Source organism: Cynocephalus volans, chromosome 8 (assembly GCF_027409185.1).
Source record: "Cynocephalus volans isolate mCynVol1 chromosome 8, mCynVol1.pri, whole genome shotgun sequence".
Lineage (NCBI taxonomy): Eukaryota > Metazoa > Chordata > Mammalia > Dermoptera > Cynocephalidae > Cynocephalus > Cynocephalus volans.
The window spans coordinates 20418069-20440309 of NC_084467.1; the positions used below are offsets into that span (position 1 = coordinate 20418069).

General features: G+C 42.9%; 1 protein-coding gene across 3 annotated transcripts in view; it reads right to left on the reverse strand.

The window, feature by feature from the left end:
- Positions 1–2232: 2232 nt before the first annotated feature.
- The window catches only part of PAFAH2 (platelet activating factor acetylhydrolase 2), a 31641-nt gene continuing 11632 nt past the window's right edge, over positions 2233–22241 (reverse strand). For 2 of the 3 annotated variants that reach the window (XM_063105416.1, XM_063105415.1), the window contains exons 5-11: positions 20796–20864; positions 19981–20122; positions 16829–16942; positions 13273–13364; positions 11645–11815; positions 7112–7266; positions 2233–3455 (exon numbers count right to left, since the gene is read on the reverse strand). In XM_063105416.1, coding sequence (XP_062961486.1) covers positions 3361–3455; positions 7112–7266; positions 11645–11815; positions 13273–13364; positions 16829–16942; positions 19981–20122; positions 20796–20864 — 838 coding nt within the window. In that variant the 3' untranslated portion in view covers positions 2233–3360. The remainder of the gene's footprint in view (positions 3456–7111; positions 7267–11644; positions 11816–13272; positions 13365–16828; positions 16943–19980; positions 20123–20795; positions 20865–22241) is intronic. The other variant, XM_063105417.1, reaches the window with a different exon arrangement.

A 22241-nucleotide genomic window follows, 5' to 3' on the forward strand; every position in this document is an offset into this window, starting at 1 on the left:
AGGTGACTGTGAAACTGGAGAAGCTGGAATAAGAATTCAGACCAAGATGATCCAGGGCCATTTAGTGCATCCATCCCAAGCACAGAAACTTCACATTATACCACTAGGAGGCTTCCATGGGTACAAAGTCCTACAGCAGGATGGGGAATGAGAAGATGCAAAAGAAACTCAAGACATCTTTTTGGATAGGATTCACTAGAATGCAATTTATAAGTACTTGCCAACTACTATCAGGATTACCTTGCTTATCTAAAGGCCACTTATGTGGTGTCCTTTGATTCCCTGGAAGGTAACCAAAAACCAGAACAAAGGACCAAAGGCCTGTGATACCCCTTTTGAGCAGTCAGAGGAAGGATCACAAAGTCGATGTACTAAAGGCAACATGTTTTAGTTGCAGGAGACTCCCTAAAGCCCTCTCTGTGACTACATAGTTTTCTTATAGATAAAGTTTTAAGTAATGCGCAATGGACTAAGAAATCAGCCACATCAGAAGTCACAAATTTGAAGTGAACTGGGAGGGCTGCTAGGAACTGGCACATTAAACGGAGTGAAGAGCGATGGCTGGCAGCTGACAAGGGAAACAATGCCAACTCTGAAAAGCAGTGAAGAACCACAAGGATAGCTGCTGGGGGCCACGTAGCATAGGTGCGAACAGCTATCCATGCCTTCACAGTACAGAGGGCACCACTTCTCTCACATGAGACCTGGTCACAAATATATTGGCTCTCTCAGGATGGCACGTGATGGTAGGAATGGCTAGGTGACATGAACGGAAATAACGAGAGCAACTTCTGGCCAGCAGCTTTCAGAGCTTGTAGGTGCTTTACCATACTTTCTTCCAGCTCCACCATGGTGGCCAGCCATGCTTCCAGAGAGTGGCAGCTCTGCCAGCCTGCATCCTAGAGTGAGGATAAAAATGACACAGAGCAGAGCCTACAGCTGACCCACAGAAGGTAAGTAGCATGGTCAAGAAACTTTTGCTGCTTTGTGGGTTGCTTGTTACCACCATATAATCTAGTTTATCCTAACTGAAACATCCTAAAAAGATAAACGAGGTCAGTTCACTTTGGTTAAGAAGTGTGTGTTATCTTTTTGGTAGAATACTACTCAGAATAATCAGTATTATATCTTGCAGCTTAAAGGATAATTTTCAATTATTTGGAGAATTCACCTACTCCAATGTTGTTGGATAAATGAGTAATTACCAGAACATGAACTGAATGGAATAGAGGGAACCAGTTTCTAAATGACTCTTTTCTCTAGAGAGGCTCCAGGTCTCCAGTTCAGGGCACGATTTCTAGGTCTGAGATACACACCAGGTCTTCTGTGCTACTACTTCCGGAACCGGACCCTTGGCATTTGCAGGAGCAGCACAAGGGTAGTGCCTAATCGGAGTTGGCTTAGGGCTGGTTCTGCAAGTACTGAGGGGCCCTGGGTCCTGTGTGGCTGCTGGAATGTGTATCTGTATGTGCTCTTGTAGAAGAAAATCCATCATATGTTGTTGAGTAAAGAGTAAGCCAACAACTTCAGAATATACAGTCTTTTTAAGCATACACGCAACATTTACAAAATTGACCTCACTCTGGACCAACCAGCAAGTTTCAACAACTCTTGAAGGATGGAAACCATATGGGTCATTTCCTCTGACCACAAAGCAACTAGCTAGAAAATAATAACTATAAGAAAACTAGAAACACTTCATATGTTTGGAAAGTAGGAAATATACTTTTAAATAGCCCATGGATTATATATCCTTTCAATCTATCCATAATGTAGACTCTCATTTTAGAAATGCGGGAACAGATTGGGAACAGAACATAATTTGCTCCAATTTACCCAGTTAGCAGTGGTGGAGCCAGGACTCAAAACCAGACTATTGTAACTCTAGAGCCCAGGGCTTTGTTGATATCCTCTGGTGCTTTATCTCACTGGAATTCCTAGATCCCCCTGAGGTCCACAGCCTCAACAGATCTGGTGTTTCACCTCTTAGACTAGCTGGTGAGAGGGGAGACTAGTCCCAGCTGGCTTTGCTGACCCTGACACTGGACCTACTGTGTAGAGACACATTTCCCTTTGCTCTTGCCTAGTTGGACTGAGGTGAAAAGTCTTGAGTAGCAGAGAGGGGAATTTCAGGTTGACGTTCCTAAACAGCTTTTAATTAGATCCCTAGGAAGACTGCCTTTCCTTTAAAATTTTTTTTGCACATGCGCCCAAGGGTGAGCAAACAAAGAAAGACAGAAGGAAAAGTCAGTTCCAGATGGCTCCCCATCTTGCTTTAATGCAGATTAAATAGAGACACTATTCCAACATGTCGTTAGGCAAACATGAGTATTAATACCATTCATATTATAAATGGAACAGAATGAAAATTCGGTCTGCATCTTGACTTAAATTTGGGGCGAGGGCCTCAGAGCCAGAAAACAGACAACTAAAGCACCGTGATTTTGAGCAAGTTGGCAGTTCATGATATTTGAGGTAAGAGGCAAGACCAAAGTGTTTCTAGACCTCTCTAGGAGTGGCCTCCTGAATTTTAACTAACCAAAGTACTTCCTCTTGTGGCAAGGGCCTGTGCAAATGGCTATTTGAAATCGCTATTCTATCTTCCTCATTTCAACTTACTTGCACTGTTTCCTGTCAAGATACATTTTTAGCAAAACCCCAAAGATAACCAGAGCTTCTGAGGTACCCCTTTGTACCTGAGCTTCTCTCCCTATACCATGAAACAGTGCTGTCTACCCCACTATGGTCTCACAAGTATAACTTAGCACTAAGTGCCCAGTACTATGTTTCATGCAATGGAAAGACTTGAAAAAAACGGAAAATCTGTTGATGGTACATATCCTTGAAAGTTGCCTAAAGTGCTCACACTCCACCAAGTTGCCCTGGAGAAGAAGAAGGTTAAAAGGCAGGAAGACATAGACTCAGGTTGGGCTCGAGGCCCTGAAGTCAGGATTTTCACTCCATCCTTTGGCTTTACCTCTTCTACTGCAGAAACAACACTGGCCCAAGGCGAGGAAGTAGACCCGCTGGGCTGAGTCTTCGTGTCTGGGCCTACAGTGCTCAGCTTAGGGCCTGGCTCTCCCCCAGCCCCACCCCACTGTTTGTTCCCCACACCATTAGGGATCAGGGCCCAGAGAGTCGGTTTGCCAATCAGTAAGTGATCCAAGTTCCAACGTGAGTTTAAAATCAACAAGTGCAAGATCAAAGTACCCAGCTATCCAATCAGCAGTGTGATTACATCCTCTGAATCTATGAAAAAGAGTCATGTTGACCACTTCCTGATAGGAGGTTATGGGGGCCCCTGGACAGCCCCCAAATGGAAATTCAGCTTAAGTGACCTTTACAAATCGCCACTTGTGCCTACAGGCTGGACAGATGGTGTGGGGCCCCTGGGGTGAGTGATGGTCCAATGCCTTCAATGAAGCTGTTCCATTGATCATAGTCCTCTTTCAGGTCTGAATGGGAAAAAAAATACGAAGGTTAGGCAAATCACTGTAAGGGTAAGTCAAAGAGTAGCCAGCATGGATTTAATGGGTCATCCTAGAGAGGGGAGCACCTGGGATACCAAGAGCACTGGTTATGGTGGTTGTGATGGTGTAATGATAACTGCTGTGTATTCAGTGCCTTTACAAATGTGCTTTACAAATGACTTATTTAATCTCTGACAATGGAATAATGATAATAACAACAGAGGGTAACATTTATTGAAGGACAATTCATTCTAGGGATTGTGCTAGATGCTTTACGTGTATTGTTTCATTTAATTTTCACAATATCTGTATGAGCCAAGTACTATTATTAGCCTTCTTTTATAGTTGAGAAAACTGAGGCTCAGGGGAGCTATATGATTTGCCCAAGGCCATTACAGCTGGTATGTGGTAGAGACAGAATTCAAACCCAGGTCACAAAGGAAGAGAAAATGAAAAGTCTACTTCCAGGCTCAAGGAGGCTGCTAAGCAAGAAGAGGTCCCTGGTATCTCACCAGTGGATTCAAATCCAGTGTCACCTCAGAGAAGAGAGAAGCAATGTCATGAAGCAGCATAGCACCAGTTATAACTCAAGATCAAGGCAGATGGGTCTAACCATATGGCAAGAACAGTCAGAAAGGATCCAAGCCCTTGTGCCAAGGGAGTAGGACAGAGCTGAGCAGGCAATGGTGTCCTTGTTCAAGAAAAACTAAACCTGGGACAGAAGGCAGGGACCACTCTTCATTCATCTGTGGATCTCCAGTGCCCTGCCAAGAACCTGGCATGGAATAAGTCCCCAATACCTAAGTGCTACACATTCATTAACTCAAAAAATATTAAGCACACCCACTATGGGCCACACTCTGCTCTTGGTGCTAAAAATACATCTTATGAGCAAAACAGACAGAAATCCCTGTCCTCATAGAGCTCATAATCCAGTGGGAAGAGACAAACAATAAACATACTAAGTTATATAGGATGTGAAAAGAGGGTAAGTGCTATGGGAAAACTACACAAAGCGAGATAAGGGAAGTGGTGGTGGTGGCAGGTGGTGGGGATGAGGGGAGGAAGGGAGGGTGCGGTGTGTTAGAGTGGTCAGGGTGGGCCTGAGAAGGTGAGATTTCAACAAAGACTTGAAGGAGGTGGGAGTGAGCCACAAGACTATCTGAAAGGAATGTTCCGGGCAGAGGGAGCAGCAGTGCAAAGGCCCCAAAGCAGGAGTGTGCCTGGAGTGTTGGAGGCTCATGTAGCAAGAGTAAAGGAAGCCAAGGGAGAGAGGCAGGGGGACTGGAAGGCCACCTCACATAGGCCCAGCAGGACAATGGACTCTGGCTTTGACTCAGAGAAACTGGGAGCCACTGGAGAATTCTGAGCATAAGAGTGACAAGATCTGACTTATATCCTAAAAGGATCACTCTGGCTGCTGTATTAAGAAACACATGTTCAGGGGCAAAACTGGTAGTTGGGAGACCAGTTAGGAAACTACTGCAGTAATTTAGGTGAGAGGCAATTTGGACAGGATGGTAGCCAAGGGGCTGGTGACCAGAGATTAGATTCCATATGTATTTCGAAGGTAGAGCCTATAGGACATTTTGAGGGACTGGATAGGACGTGCGAGAAGAGACAAGGATAAAGACTTTAATCTGAGTAACTAGAAGGATGGAGCTACTATTAACTAAGGGAAAGTCTGCAGTTGAAATTGGGTTTTGTTTGCTATGTCTATGTAGAGATGTTGATGTCCAAGTAGAGATGTTGAGTGGGTAGAAGTGGGTTCTATAAATCTGCTTTTCATGGGAGAGATGAAACTGGAGATAAAGACTAGAAATTTATTTATTTTTTATTTTATTTTTTTAAAGATGACCGATAACGGGATCTTAAACCTTGACTTGGTGCTGTCAGCACCACGCTCACCCAGTGAGCTAACCAGCCATCCCTATATAGGGATCCAAACCTGTGGCCTTGGTGTTATCAGCACCACACTCTCCCAAGTGAGTCATGGGCCGGCCCAAGACTGGAAATTTAGAGGTGGCATTTAAAGCCAAGAAAAGAGGTCCAAGCCCTGAGCCCTGGAAGTAGCAAAACAGGCCAAAGAGAAACAGACATCAAGATAGGAGAAAATCTATTGTGGTGTCTCAGAAGTAAAGATGGTGTTTCCTAGGAGGGCAGCGTCAACTGTCAGAAGCTTCTGGGAGTTCCAGGAAGATGAGGAACAAGAACTGGCAACTGGATTTGGCATGATGAAGGTCCCTGGGGACATGAACAATAGCAGTGTTGATGGAGCACTGCAAGGCAAAAGCCCACCTGGAGTGGGTTTAAGAGGGAATGGGAAGAGATGAATTAGAAAAGTGAAGACAGACATTTTTGGGGGAGTTCTGCTGCTATGAGGAACAGAGAAATGTAGGGGATACTGAGGACAAGAGAGAGATTTTCTTAAGGGAAACTTCAGCATGAAATGAATCAGTAGAGAGGAAAGAATTGATGATCTAAAGTAAAGAGGGAGGGCTGGCTCGTGGCTCACTCGGGAGAGTGTGGTGCTGACAACACCAAGGCCACGGGTTCAGATCCCCTTACCGGTCATCTTTTTAAAATAAACAAACAAACAAACAAATAAATAAATAAATAAAGTAAAGAGGAAAAAAATTGCTGGCACAATCATCTCAAACAGACAAGAGGGGATGGAATCTGGTATGCAAGTGGAGGGGTGGGCCTTGGTTGGGCAACTGGGGAGGGAAGTCCAGGATGCAGAAGGTGGACTGAGACTCTGCAGAGAGGTGGGCAGAGGTGGCGCTGGGGGTGTGAGGCAGCGCTGGCTGCACCTGCTCTGTCAGGGAAGCGGGAGGCAGTTAATCGGCTGAGGGACAGGATAAGGGAAGAGGTGTCAGAGGTTTGCGGAGAAAGGAGAAGGTGTGAAATAGTCTCTCAGGAGAGCAGAGGAGAGGATGAGTGGGTTGAGACAGCAGCTGCATGTGGTTACCATGAAGGAAGTGCCATTCAAGTTTCCAGTGGTGAAGAGGCCTTGACGGTATGGCAGGGAAGACACAAGAGGATGCCTTCTCTGGGTGGAGGCTAAACCAACGACCTCCTTGCCGTTTAGCTGGTCTGTGATGTATGACATTCCATAGTTTCTTTAAAGCACTTCCATAAATTTAGCCCAATTCTCATCATAACCTCCCCCACAATACAGATAAGGTAAGTGATAATGAGTTTGGATTAGGATAGAGGGGGTGGAGTAGAGAGAGGTGATGTTCCATTTACAATGAGGAAGCCAAGGCTCAGAGAGATGAAATGACTCGGCCAAGGTCATCTGCCTAGTAGGAGACAGAATAATGATCTCCAAACTTTCAGTTAAGTGTTTTTTCTATAATTCTAACAATTCTATTGGGGGGGGGGGCGGAAAGGGGCAGGGAGGCAACTGGCCAGTACAGGAATCCAAACCCTTGACCCTGGTGTTACTAGCACCATGCTCTACCAAATGAGCTAACCAGCCAGCCCTGTTCTATAATTCTATATAACTCACTCCTTCACTCAGGTTTTCCATTTGCCATAAATGTCTTGGATCCCAGGCATGTCAGTACAAACCACTGTGCTGCTGGGAAATCTAAGGGACCCTACAGCTGCTCCATGAGCCCCAGTTCTCTCCTTACCAAGGTGCTTCTGCAGGAAGGCCAACATGGCCCGCACCATAAGCTTCTGACCTTCATAGGGGTCCAGGTTCCCGCGGGCGTGAGAGGAGAAGAATTTACCAATCAAGTTGCCAGTTACAAAAGCAAAGTCAGTTTGACTGCGATGAACAGAACCACTACGGGAAAAGAAAAACAACTGGGTAAGGGTCTGGAGGCTAGGGCATACAAATATTTATTAAGCACCTACCATATGCAAGGAGCTTCCATGCATTACCATACTTAATTTTCACAGCAACCTTGTAAGGGAAGTATTTTCCCCTTTGACAGAATTCAAGGAGAGAAATGATCTGCCCAAGGCTACACATGTAGAGTCAGGATTTGAACCCAGGTGTGCCAGGTGGTACAGGGAAAAGGTTCAACAGGCTGGATCGGGGATAGGGGCAAGGAGGCCAGGGCTGCAGCACCTGTTATTATTATGTTGTAATCTATTATTCCATGACTTTCACCTGGTGACTTTCCAAACATCGACAATACATATTATTAGCTCCTTTTTGGAACTGTACCACAGAGCAAACAGGGAAAAGGAATTACTTGCCTTTATTTAAATAATCAGAAAAATGAGGGCGAGTGCATGTAAAAGGGGGTTTCTGGGTTAGAATGTTAAGTCCTTTGATACTAAATACATTTAATTCATAGGTGAAATCCTCACTAGGTTCATATTGAGCTAAATTATTCATAACTAAATTTATTAGTCAATTCAATGAGGGAGGGAAAATCTAAATGCCAAAGTCTGATATCATGCAGAAAAACTGACTTAAAAATTGTATTCCAAAGGTTGGTTCAACATATGCAAATCAATAAATGTGATACACCATATTAATAAACTCAAACACAAGGACCATATGATCATCTCTACAGATGCTGAAAAAGCATTTGATAAAGTTCAGCACTCATTCATGACAAAGACCCTCTATAAGTTAGGTATAGAGGGAAAGTATCTCAACATAATTAAAGCCATATATGCTAAACCCACTGCCAATATCATCCTGAATGGGGAAAAGCTGAAAGCTTTTCCTTTAAGAACAAGAACTAGACAAGGATGCCCACTCTCACCACTCCTATTCAACATAGTGTTGGAAGTACTAGCCAGAGCAATCAGAGAAGAGAAGGAAATAAAGGGCATCCAGATTGGAAAAGATGAAGTCAAACTGTCCCTGTTTGCAGATGACATGATCCTATATATCAAACAGCCTAAAACCTCTACAAAAAAACTGTTGGAATTGATAAATAATTTCAGCACAGTAGCAGGATACAAAATCAACACACAAAAATCAGTAGCATTTCTTTTCTCCAATAGTGAACATGCAGAACGAGAAATCAAGAAAGCCTGCCCATTTACAATAACCTCCAAAAAAATAAAATACTTAGGAATTGAGTTAACCAAGGAGGTGAAAAATCTCTATAATGAGAACTACAACCACTGCTGAGAGAAATTAGAGAGGATACAAGAAGATGGAAAGATATCCCATGCTCTTGGATTGGAAGAATCAACATAGTGAAAATGTCCATACTACCCAAAGTGATATACAAATTCAATGCAATCCCCATCAAAATTCCAAAGACATTTTTCTCAGAAATGGAAAAAACTATCCAGACATTTATATGGAACAATAAAAGACCACGCATTGCCAAAGCAATGCTGAGCAAAAAAAATAAAGCTGGAGGCATAACACTACCTGACTTTAAGCTATACTACAAAGCTATAATAACCAAAACAGTATGGTACTGGTATAAAAACAGACACACTGACCAATGGAATAGAATAGAGAATCCAGAAATCAACCCACACACTTACTGCCATCTGATCTTTGACAAAGGCACCAAGCCTATTCACTGGGGAAGGGACTGCCACTGCCTCTTCAGCAAATGGTGCTGGGATAACTGGATATCCATATGCAGGAGAATGAAACTAGATCCATACCTCTCACCGTATACTAAAATCAACTCAAAATGGATTAATGATTTAAATATACACCCTGAAACAATAAAACTTCTTAAAGAAAACATAGGAGAAACACTTCAGGAAATAGGACTGGGCACAGACTTCATGAATACGACCCCAAAAGCACGGGCAACCAAAGGAAAAATAAACAAATGGGATTATATCAAACTAAAAAGCTTCTGCACAGCAAAAGAAACAATTAACAGAGTTAAAAGACAACCAACAGAGTGGGAGAAAATATTTGCAAAATATACATCTGACAAAGGATTAATATCCAGAATATATAAGGAACTCAAACAACTTTACAAGAAGAAAACAAGCAAGCCAATTAAAAAATGGGCAAAAGAGCTAAGTAGGCATTTCTCTAAGGAAGATATACAAATGGCCAACAGACATATGAAAAAATGCTCAACATCACTCAGCATCCGGGAAATGCAAATCAAAACCACACTGAGATACCATCTAACCCCAGTTAGGATGGCTAAAATCCAAAAGACCCTGAACGATAAATGCTGGCGAGGTTGCGGAGAAAAAGGAACTCTCATACATTGTTGGTGGGACTGCAAAATGGTGCACCCTCTATGGAAAATGGTATGGAGGTTCCTCAAACAATTGCAGATAGATCTACCATACAACCCAGCTATTCCACTGTTGGGAATATACCCAGAAGAATGGAAATCATCAAGTCGAAGGTATACCTGTTCCCCAATGTTCATCGCAGCACTCTTTACAATAGCCAAGAGTTGGAACCAACCCAAATGTCCATCATCAGATGAGTGGATACGGAAAATGTGGTACATCTACACAATGGAATACTACTCAGCTATAAAAATGAATGAAATACTGCCATTTGCAACAACATGGATGGACCTTGAGAGAATTATATTAAGTGAAACAAGTCAGGCACAGAAAGAGAAATACCACGTGTTCTCACTTATTGGTGGGAGCTAAAAATTAATATATAAATTCACACACACACACACACACACACACAGAAAAAAAAAAAACGGGGGGGGGAAGAAGATATAACAACCACAATTACTTGAAGTTGATACGACAAGCAAACCGAAAGGACATTGTTGGGGGGGAGGGGAGGGAAGAGGGAGGGAGGTTTTGGTGATGGGGAGCAATAATCATCCACAATGTATATCGACAAAATAAAATTAAAAAAAAAAAACAAAGAAAAAAAAAAAAACAAAGAGAATGAGAGAAAAATGAAAAAAAAAATGTGATTACATGTTGAAACGATAATATTTAGAATATATTGGGTTGAATAAAATATAGTATAAAAAAAAAAATTGTATTCCAAGTATTTAAGACACAAAAATGTGTATAGAGTAGTATATTGGATACTTGAATATCCAGTACTCAGTTTAAGAAATAACACATTGCCAGTAGTTAAATCCCCTTTGTGTACCCCTTCCCAAGAGGCCTTCCTTCCCTCCAGATCACAATTATCCTGAACCTGACTGGCCTGGGGAAAGGTTCCAGCAGTCCTCTGCCACCATGAAATCAAAATGAAAGGGGAGGGGCCAGCTCCATGGAAGAGAGCCTGGGTCAAAGTGAGCAGGGATGAAGCCACCAGCTATGAGCAGAACCCCTGCATCCAAGGGCTCTGGATTTGACATTTCAACCACCTGAGTGATTCCTGAGGTCCGTGGCATGCACTCACTTGTTGTTTTGCTGAAATAGGAACTGGGATCCCTGAAGCACGTATGCTGTTAAGCTTGAGAACAGGGCAGGGCGAGTCAGTGAGGTTTCAGCCTTGCATCTGCAGCTCAACACCTCCTGTACATAGTATATTTCTAAAGTCACTAAGAATTATTTTCTCTGTGAAAAATGGCTCCCAGAAGAAAACCAACTGATAGTGCTGGTGATGGAAGTGAAGAGCTTGTGGTTTCTCTTGGCCAGAATATTGATGGTTTATAAAAGAAAATATACATTAGAGTGATATCTGTGAATTTAGGTATTCATGAAGGTCTCTAAAAATGTATCTGGTGAGTGTCAAGGTCTACTATATCCACACTTTTCTTTTTTTTTTTTTTAAAGATGACTGGTAAGGGATCTTAACCCTTAACTTGGTGTTGTCAGCACCACGCTCTCCCAAGTGAGCAAACCAGCCATCCCTATATAGGGATCCGAACCTGTGGCCTTGGTGTTACCAGCACCACACTCTCCCGAGTGAGCCACGGTTGGGCCCTATATATGCACACTTTTCAAAAGACCCAATAAAATTCCCAAATGAGACTAGAGATCTCTGGAACTCACCCAGACCACACCCCTTCTTTAACACACAATCCTATAATACCCTTTTTCTAGAAAGTACCAGATAAATCCTGTTCTAACATTATATAAACTACTGAAGACATCACTGTAGGTAGAGCTAAGTGGAGAAGAGGGGCAGATATGAGGTTTTAAAGGAATTAAGGTTTTGAAATTCAGGAAGTATTCAGGTATTCTATTAACGGGTAGGATGTTCTGGAAAATCCAGATGAAATTAAGGGAGCCACAGCTGAGGGGGAGACTGGGATCATAACCCTCGGTTTACTCACAGGACTGTTATGATCCTGGATTGTTCATGCTGGGCACATATCTTCTTCATCAAATTGACACTCTCCACCGTCTGGAATTTCTCAGCATTGATAAAAAACACAGGACCTCGGGCCTTGGGGTAAAAGTCACGTTCCAGAGGAAACATCCAAGCATCCAGAGCCACAGCACACCTGGAACAGGACCAGACATTTGAAACTGCCACGCAGAAACCCAGGCAAGAACAGTTAGGGTGGTGGGGGAAGGAGCAGAGTTCTTCCCTTTGGTGGGCTAAAGGCTCAGAAAGCCAGGAAGGGGATACCAGGGCCCACAGCCTTCAGTTAGGATCTTGGATAGGGATCACTTTTACCTGTCACCAAAGATCCTTCTAGATTTTATACTCCCTGAGAGCAAGGATCAGATTGCCTCCTTCTCCTGGATCTACACTCAGGTGCCTGACTCGAATTACATAGAATGGCACTTCATCCATTTAATCATTCATTCATTCAACATTCATTAAGTACCTACTACATGCTTAGCCCTGTGCTTTGGATATAGAAATAAATGACAGAGAAGAAGAAAAAAAAGAAAGAAATGACAGAGTTCTTGCTCTCAAGGAGCTCCCAGTCAAGCAGAGGAGAAAGAACAGACAAGACAACAAAACAATACAGCTTAGTGCCCTGATTGTATGAGGTGCTATGTGAGCCCAGAGCATACGTGGCAGGGGAGGTCAGAAAAAGCTTCCCTGGTGCCAACAGCAAAACTATGTTACCAAGGACAAAGGTACGGCCTTCATATTTAGGCCCCACCTCTGCCAAGTCTTCTCCATTTCAATAAGGAACAATCATCTTCCACTCAAATGATTGATATACACATGAAAAACCTTGATTTCTTCTCTTTCCTTCATCTCATACATCAAGTCCTGAACACTCTGAAACATATCCTGATTCCATTCACTTCTCCCCATTCCACTAAGTCAAGCCTAATGCAAATCCATCACCTCTCACCTTGACTCTGAAATAGCCTCCCTCTAACTAGCCTTGAATTTTCAGTCTTGTCCTGCTCCAATCCATTCTTCACACAGTAGCCAGAGGGACCTTTTAACATGTAAATAAGATTGATTTTTCTCTGTTTAAAATCCTTCAATGGTTTCCCATGATACTTAAGAGTGAAATTTAAACTTCCTCACTTTGATCCAAAGGCCCTGATATAGGTAGGCCCTTCCTTATCTCTCTGATCACACCTTAAATTGCTTCCTCTGTCCCCACTGCAGAGCAAGCTTCTTTCCTCCTCAGGGCTTGTATACTAGCTGTTCCTGCTGGTTGGAATGATCTTCTAGATCTTTACATGGCTGGCTTCTCTACATTTCCAGTCTTGGTTTATATCGCTTTCTCTGAGAAGCCTCCAGACACTCTTAATGTATCATCCTGTTTTATTTTCTTCATTGCACTTGGGTGCTGGGGATTTTCTTATCTATTAACTTTAATCTGTCTCCTCCCACAACAACATAATTCCATGAATCAGATTATTTTCTTGTTCACCACTGGATCCCCAGCCCTACAAACAGTGCCTAGAACATAATGTACAACAAATACTTGCTGAATGAATGAATGGTGTGTGGAGCTAATGGCAGCATCACTGGGAAACTCACCGAAATTGGGTCTCCTTGGCCAATGCCAGAATAGATGTGGCCCCTCCAAATGAATGTCCCATCACAGCCACCCGACTCATGTCGATGCTCCCCTGAGGAAAGCAGAGAACTTAGCCACGTCAGAAACTCAGGGTGCTTTTACAGGAGTTCCTCGGGGGTAAGAGGAAGAAATAGTGAAGCAATGAAGCCAAAGGCACAGTACAGTTGGTGAGCCCACCAAAAGCACACGGTAAGAACCTCTTGCCTACTGGCAACCCTTGGACTGAACAGACTTCTGCAACCAGGAATTCTGAGAAGCATGTTTTTCATCCTTAGTTTTGTAATTGTATAGAAAACTGTCAAATTCCACACTGATCCATCAGTCTATGAGCATATGAAGAATAAGCTGTCTCCATTAACTGGCCTGAGGAGATAACACATGGACCAAGTTGAGAGTAGAATGGGGGACCTCCTGCTGCCCGTCTATTTTGCTCTTGAGCAAGGACTGCCTGTGCAGAACCAACTTAGGTTCCACTTCCTCTTTGGATGTCCGTCCCGATTTTTATCCAAAGCTCAGGGGAAGAGAGAGTGAGTCTGCTCATTCTAACCTGCTCTGCAAGGATCTATTTCTGGTTGTCTCCAGAAGCTTTCAGGGCATGGTTATATAAAAAGCCACTGCAGCTGTCTGCTAAGAGGCTTGGGAAACCTCTCCTGGCTTTGCTGCCCAGACTCTGCTCTGAAGCCTTGCTCTCCTCTGCTCTCCACAATTTCCATCCCATGGCTTTGTACCTAACTTTGCTCCCTTCACTCAGTTCCTTCAGATCAGCAACTCGGTTGGATGGCCTCTTCAGCTTTTTTTTAATAAGTAGGTTAATATATTCATATACCTCTAAAATCAGAAGTGTGCAGAGAAGTCTCCCACCTACCCCATTTCTTTTCCACATAGTTGCCCACTTCCTACTCCCAAACAGGTAACAGTTTCTTATGTGCCCTTGCAGAGATTGTTTATGCATATACAAGTAAACACGAATATAGGCTGGCTGCTTGGCTCAGCTGGTTTGAGCAGTGTTGTAACACCAAGGTCAAGGGTTCAGATCCCCACACAGGCAGCAGCCAAAAACAAAAGCACATGAATATATACTTTCCCCTCTTTTTACACAAGTAGTACTGTAGCTTACTTTTTTTTGTATAACAATATTAGAACATAAAGAGCTTCCTTACCCATTTTTTACAGCTACATTTGATTTTACCATGGTACAGACAGGTAGCTTATCACCAAATCTGTTCCTGAACATATGGCTAGATTATTTTCCAACAGTTAGATGTGGCCTTGTGACTGAGTTCTAGCCAACAGAATGTGAGAAAAAGTGGTATCTCCACTTCCAGGCCTGGTCCATAAACACTCTCTCATACAAACCTTCATGCCCTTTCCTATTCTGTTGGCTGAATGCACACAGCAAATTTGAGATTCACAGTGAAAGAGGGTAGAGCCATAAGATGAAAGGATTCTGGATCCCAGAGTTACCTCTTGCACAGGAGCACCCTGTGGACTTTACGTAGGAGAGAAATAAATTTCTATTGTGTTAAGCCACTGAGATATGGGGTGTGTGTGCTACGGCAATTAGCAATACCCAAACATCCACTGCTCCATAATCTATTAAACCAGTTCCCTTATTGGTGAGCATTTAGATTACTATCAATCTTTTGCTATTACAAACAACACTGGAAGGAATAACCTTGTACATACATCTTGTTGCAGGTGTGCAGGTTTTTGTAGGATAAATTCCGAGAGGTGGAAATTGCTGGATCAAAGAATATGTGTAATTGTACTATTGATAGCTATTGCCAAACTGCCCATCATGGGACAATTTGTACTCTCGCCAGCAATGGAGGAGAATATCTACTCCCCCACATCTTTGTCAACAGAGTGAGTAATCAGTTTTTGGATCTTATCAATCTGATAGGTGAAAATTTACTTAGCTTTTTAAATTCTGTATTTCCCCCAAAAGGCTACCTCTTAACTAATCCAACTGGATAGTCGCCTGCCATTCCCCAATGCCTGTCTCGGGCTCCCAGGCATGCAGGCCTGGACTTCAGTGCCCAGAGCCCCTGCTCATCTGGGGAAGGATGGAATGTGATGACACAAACACTTGGTAAAGCACTCTAGATTACAGGTTCTGCCTTACCTACTGGCCATCACGGCAGATACCTTTCCCTGGAAGACATTACCAAAGCCTTTAAAAGACATTTTCTAAAGAGGCTTTGGGGCAACAACACAGGCTTTAGGACCAAAAAGCCCCAGTTTAAAGTCTGACCCTATCACTTACCTAGCTGAGTCATCCTGGGTAGACACTTAGCCTTTTTGATACTTGGTTTCTTTCTATGTAAAGAGGTAACAATACTTACTTCATAAGTTTTGTGTGAGGAGCTTTTATCATAGTATCATAAAGCAGCAATTGTTAATATACGTGTGAGTGTGTGAGTGTGAGTGTGAGTGTGTGTGTGTGTGTGTGTCTACACACCATTCTTACCCATACAATGGAATGTTACATGGCTATTAAAAACCATGCCACCAGCGCGGGCCGATTAGCTTATTTGGTTAGAGTGTAGTGATGACAACACCAAGGTCAACAGTTCAGATCCCTATATCAACCAGCCACCAAACACAAAACAAAACAAAACAAAAAACCATGCCATAGAAAAATATTAACTAATATGAGAAGACACACTGTTTTTGAGTGTCTGGAACTGGAAAGACAAACGTCAAAATCAAAATATAAAAAAAATTATTTTTTTCTCTTCATGCTTTTGTTGATTTCAGAGTTCTCTGACTAGAGCCTGAGCTATTTTTGAAATAAGGGAGGAAAAAAGATTGGGTAGGGGGTAGGGAGTGGAGAATACACCTTCATAGGCACCAAATTCCATAGCTAGGATACCTTCAAATCCTCCTGGGAAGGTTCTTGGGATTCCCTTCAAAGTAAGGAATTAGCCTGTAATAGACACAGGTGTCTGCTGCTCAATAGTCCTTCCTTTGGGGAATGAAGCATCTCCCCTATCTGTGTGGTCCTGGTGGAGCCATCAATCCCAGTGCTCAAGTTCCTCTGACCCAGAAGTGGGTATATAACCTGGGCAGGACAATCAAAATATCTTCTCCCTCCGGCACAGTGACTGCCCCAGAAAGGACATGTGATCCAAGTAGGGCCACAACCCTCCCAGATTAGTGGAAGCCAAGAGAGTCTCTTTTCTTTTTAAATCTGGAGCTGTGACTTGCCATGCAAGTTCGAGCTGTCAGCAACCTCTTTCTTGGCTAAAGAAGACTATCTGGTAAGAATGAAGCCCACATACACAAGCAGAAACTGAGCCAGGAGAAGGGCGAGAGGCGTGCCAGAACTTTGATGATAATGTCTGAGATCTTGGATCTAGCTACACTGGCCTAAAGTCAGGCTTTGGTCTTCCTAGTTAAGTAAGCTGATAAATTCTCTTTTGGTTTAAGCTAGTGAGTTAGGTAACTGTTACTCATAACCAAGAAAGTCCTGATGAATACGTGGGCTCTGGGTCATACCAATTGCTGCCATACCTTCAAGGTCATCAGATCCAACCCACCAGGCAAGATGTTGAGGACATTCTGCCCAGCAGTGACCTCTTGCAGGATCTTCAACACCCGGGTACACTCACTTGCCCGCTGATGCACCTGCAACAGACACAGTCCTAGTGGGAGGTGGAACACTCCACAACCACCCAGCAAGAATCTCACTCACCTACAGAGCAGGGATAGTTTGCCCACCCACATCTCTGCAAGCACTGTGGGCCTCACATCCTGAGAAAGGACAGCTCCCACGCAGCTCACATAAGCACCACCTCACCGTATTAACGAGTCTGCCCTGCGAATCAGACTCTACCTACCTACCCACAGGGTTATCAAGAGGATTAAATGATACGGTGCACATGAAAGCATTTTGAAAACAAAAGGAATTAAGAGTGTTCTTTTTTTTTTAAAGATGACTGGTAAGGGGATCTTAACCCTTGGCTTGGTGTTGTCAGCACCACGCTCACCCAGTGAGCTAACCGGCCATCCCTATATAGGATCCGAACCCGTGGTCTTGGTGTTATCAGCACCACACTCTCCCAAGTGAGCCACGGGCCGGCCCAAGAGTGTTCTTATTAGCAATCCAGTACTCGATTCTACTTACCCATTTATAGCACACATCTATTGTTTTTGTCTGCCTAGCACTTACCACCGCAGCCCCTTAACCTTGCCTTTTGAGGATTGCCCTCTTCCTACAAATTTAACAATGTATTTATGGTAATGTATTTCTGGTGAGAACATCCCATTTTGGTACTTCTCCCCAGGCCAGAAATCCCTCTACAGGACTTTTCTTTGTGTGTGTGTGTGTGTGTGTGTGTGTGTGTGTGTGTGTGTGTGTGTGTGTGTGTGTGTGTGTGTGTGTGTGTGTGTGTGTGTGTGTGTGTGTGTGTGTGTGTGTGTGTGTGTGTGTGTGTGTGTGTGTGTGTGTGTGTGTGTGTGTGTGTGTGTGTGTGTGTGTGTGTGTGTGTGTGTGTGTGTGTGTGTGTGTGTGTGTGTGTGTGTGTGTGTGTGTGTGTGTGTGTGTGTGTGTGTGTGTGTATTTATATATTAATTTTTAGCTCCCACCGTGTGTGTGTGTGTGTCTGTGTGAATTTATATATTAATTTTTAGCTCCCACCAATAAGTGAGAACATGTGGTATTTCTCTTTCTGTGCCTGACTTGTTTCACTTAATATAATTCTCTCCAGGTCCATCCATGTTGTTGCAAATGGCAGTATTTCATTCGTTTTTATAGCTGAGTAGTATTCCATTGTGTAGATGTACCACATTTTCCGTATCCACTCATCTGATGATGGGCATTTGGGTTGGTTCCAACTCTTGGCTATTGTAAAGAGTGCTGCGATGAACATTGGGGAACAGGTATACCTTCGACTTGATGATTTCCATTCCTCTGGGTATATTCCCAACAGTGGAATAGCTGGGTTGTATGGTAGATCTATCTGCAATTGTTTGAGGAACCTCCATACCATTTTCCATAGAGGCTGCACCATTTTGCAGTCCCACCAACAATGTATGAGAGTTCCTTTTTCTCCGCAACCTCGCCAGCATTTATCATTCAGGGTCTTTTGGATTTTAGCCATCCTAACTGGGGTTAGATGGTATCTCAGTGTGGTTTTGATTTGCATTTCCCGGATGCTGAGTGATGTTGAGCATTTTTTCATATGTCTGTTGGCCATTTGTATATCTTCCTTAGAGAAATGCCTACTTAGCTCTTTTGCCCATTTTTTAATTGGGTTGCTTGTTTTCTTCTTGTAAAGTTGTTTGAGTTCCTTATATATTCTGGATATTAATCCTTTGTCAGATGTATATTTTGCAAATATTTTCTCCCACTCTGTTGGTTGTCTTTTAACTCTGTTAATTGTTTCTTTTGCTGTGCAGAAGCTTTTTAGTTTGATATAATCCCATTTGTTTATTTTTCCTTTGGTTGCCCGTGCTTTTGGGGTCATATTCATGAAGTCTGTGCCCAGTCCTATTTCCTGAAGTGTTTCTCCTATGTTTTCTTTAAGAAGTTTTATTGTTTCAGGGTGTATATTTAAATCATTAATCCATTTTGAGTTGATTTTAGTATACGGTGAGAGGTATGGATCTAGTTTCATTCTCCTGCATATGAATATCCAGTTATCCCAGCACCATTTGCTGAAGAGGCAGTGGCAGTCCCTTCCCCAGTGAATAGGCTTGGTGCCTTTGTCAAAGATCAGATGGCAGTAAGTGTGTGGGTTGATTTCTGGATTCTCTATTCTATTCCATTGGTCAGTGTGTCTGTTTTTATGCCAGTACCATACTGTTTTGGTTATTATAGCCTTGTAGTATAGCTTAAAGTCAGGTAGTGTTATGTCTCCAGCTTTATTTTTTTTGCTCAGCATTGCTTTGGCTATGCGTGGTTTTTTATTGTTCCATATAAATGTCTGGATAGTTTTTTCCATTTCTGAGAAAAATGTCTTTGGAATTTTGATGGGGATTGCATTGAATTTGTATATCACTTTGGGTAGTATGGATATTTTCACTATGTTGATTCTTCCAATCCAAGAGCATGGGATATCTTTCCATCTTCTTGTATCCTCTCTAATTTCTCTCAGCAGTGGTTTGTAGTTCTCATTATAGAGATTTTTCACCTCCTTGGTTAACTCAATTCCTAAGTATTTTATTTTTTTGGTGGTAGGACTTTTCAAACTACAGTTTCACACGGGGGTGGGAGACTGAGGGAATAACCCCTAAACAACCGTATTTTTTCAGATGATGAGGCTGAACATGTGCAAGCTCAGAGCTCTCAAGGGCTGTGGTTCTAACCTCAGAAGGAAAGCCAGTTTGCATATGAGATCAACCAGCAGAGAGACAAAGATGAGAATGAAGAGCAAGTCCCGATGGCATCTGAGTCTGGTTCCTGTGGTCTTGTTCTTCTTATAGTCTATTTATAAGAGCCAATCAATTCCCTTTTCTGCCTAAGCAATCTTAAGTTGGGTTTCTGTCACTGGCTATTATAGGAGTCCTGATTAATACCCCATTTATTTGCATTGATGTGGCAAACTCAGACCCACAATGATTGAGATTTTGAAAGAGAGGGTTAGTTAAAAGTCTTGCTTAGTGAGTATAGGATAGAGAGGACAGGCTTATTAATTCTCCCTCCCTGACTGGCACAAGCCTACCTGGGGATTCCGAACATGGAATTCCTTCTCTCCTTCCCCAATTCGATGGAAAGGGATCCATTCCTCCTCCAGTGACTCACTGCTAGGCTGGTTCTCCTCCGGGGCTTGCTTGCAGAAATAGGTGGCTGAAGCTGACTGGTCCCTGAAATACAGGTCATCAGAGAGAAACCAGAAGACATTTTTTTTTTTTTGGCAGCTAGCAGGTAAAGGGCTTTGAACCTTGGGGTTATCAGCACCACACTCTAACCAACTGAGTGAGCTATCCAGTCAGCCCAGAAGACACTCTTGAACTTATTTCTCCCCTTTACTAACTCCTCCCTTTCAGCCAAGACACTCTGTTTTTTTTTTTTTTTTTAAAGATGACCGGTAAGGGGATCTTAACCCTTGACTTGGTGTTGTCAGCACCACGCTCAGCCAGTGAGCGAACCGGCCATCCGTATATGGGATCCGAACCCGGGGCCTTGGTGTTATCAGCACCGCACTCTCCCGAGTGAGCCACGGGCCGGACCTCAGCCAAGACACTCTGGATCACCCTTTGGCTACTAAGGAAGGAGACCTGGTGGCATGCATAGGAGAGAAGAAAAAACATGGATTTTAGAGACAAACCTGGGTCTGATCCCCAACTCAGCTGTGTCACTTTTGGCAAGTTAGTTAACATCTTTGAACCTTGGTTTTTCTCCTCTCTAAAATGTGTATAATACCTGCCTTGTATGGTTGTGGGGAAGTTAGAAATAATATATTGATAGGCGACTAGCCTATATCCTAGTTCACAGCAGGCACCCAACCCATGACAGTTCATGACTGTCACCCCTCACCTGTGCTCTAGCACAGCAACCACAAAGCCACGGGAGGCCAGCTCCATGCAGAAGGCTGAATACAACGTCCTAGAGATTCAGAAAGGAACAAGGAGAATGGATCAAAAGAACGGCCCAGGCTTCACCCCCATTCCACCCATGCTCTGCTAGCAGCCATCTCAAAAGACTGAATGGAGGAAGCTTCAGGTGGGGTGGCTCTCCTCCAGGTGCCCTCTCCAGCCAGCACAGCCCTTCTCTCACCTAAGCTCCAGAGTCCTCCTCCAGGACGTATTTGCAAATCAACCCCATACAAACACTGAGTCAGCCCAGCCCCATTCCCAATATATTTTGGCTGCTTCAATTGCATTTTTATTATCTAAATATTGTATGTCTCCCAATTTAGTTGGTAAGCTCCTTGAGGAGAGGGACTCTGGCTATTTCTTTATTATTATTATTACTATTTTTGGCAGCTGGCTGGTATGGGGATCCAAACCTTCGACCTTGGTGTTACAAGGTGGTGCTCCAACCAACTGAGCTAACCAGCCAGCCTGGCTATTTCTTTAATATGCAACTCATCTGTAATTTAGCAGGTGGATTCTTTGCCTGTCCTCCAGCTTCCCAGGAAAAGAAAAAAAAAAAGGAATATGGCAGACACTGCTAATTGCCTACTTCAAACACCTATTTTTCCCTTCTTCCTTAATAACAGAATCTGATTTTCAGCTGAAGTCAACACCACACCATCAAAATATTATATTGCCCAGCCTCCCCTACTGCCAGCTTTGTCTTTGGGGTTAAGTTTTAGCCCAGCATGGTCCACTAGAAATATAATGCTACCCTCATAAGTAATTAAAAATTTTCTAGTTGACATATTTTAAAAAGTAAAAGGGAACAGGTGAAATTAACTTTAATAATATATTTTATTTAACCTATCATAGCTAAAATATAATTTCAACATATAATCAAAATTTTGAAATTAAATATTATATTCTTTTTTTAAATATGAAGTCTTTGAAATACAGTGTATATTTTACACTTGCAACATATCTTGGTTTGGACCAGCCAAATTTCAAGTGTTCCACACCTACATGAAGCTAGAAGTCACTATAATGGACGGAGTAGTTTTAGACAATAGATGTAAGCAGTTGTGTCACAAAGAACTTTCAAGGAAATCACCTTAGAAAAGACAGTGCTCCTTTCCTATTACCTGGAATGTGGATGCAATGGCTAGAAGCCACCCTGGGTCATGTGACATCCTTGGAAATGGCAGCCACGCATGGCAGAGCAAGATTATAAGAGAAGGCTGGTTCTCTGATAATATCATGGAACTACCATATCAACCCTAGCTATCTACCTCTAGCTTTCTTCTACCTGAGAGAGAAATAAACTTTATCATGTTTAAGTCACTGTTACTTGGGGATTTTCTGTTAAATACAACTTGCCCACATCCTAATTGATACAGAAAGGTCA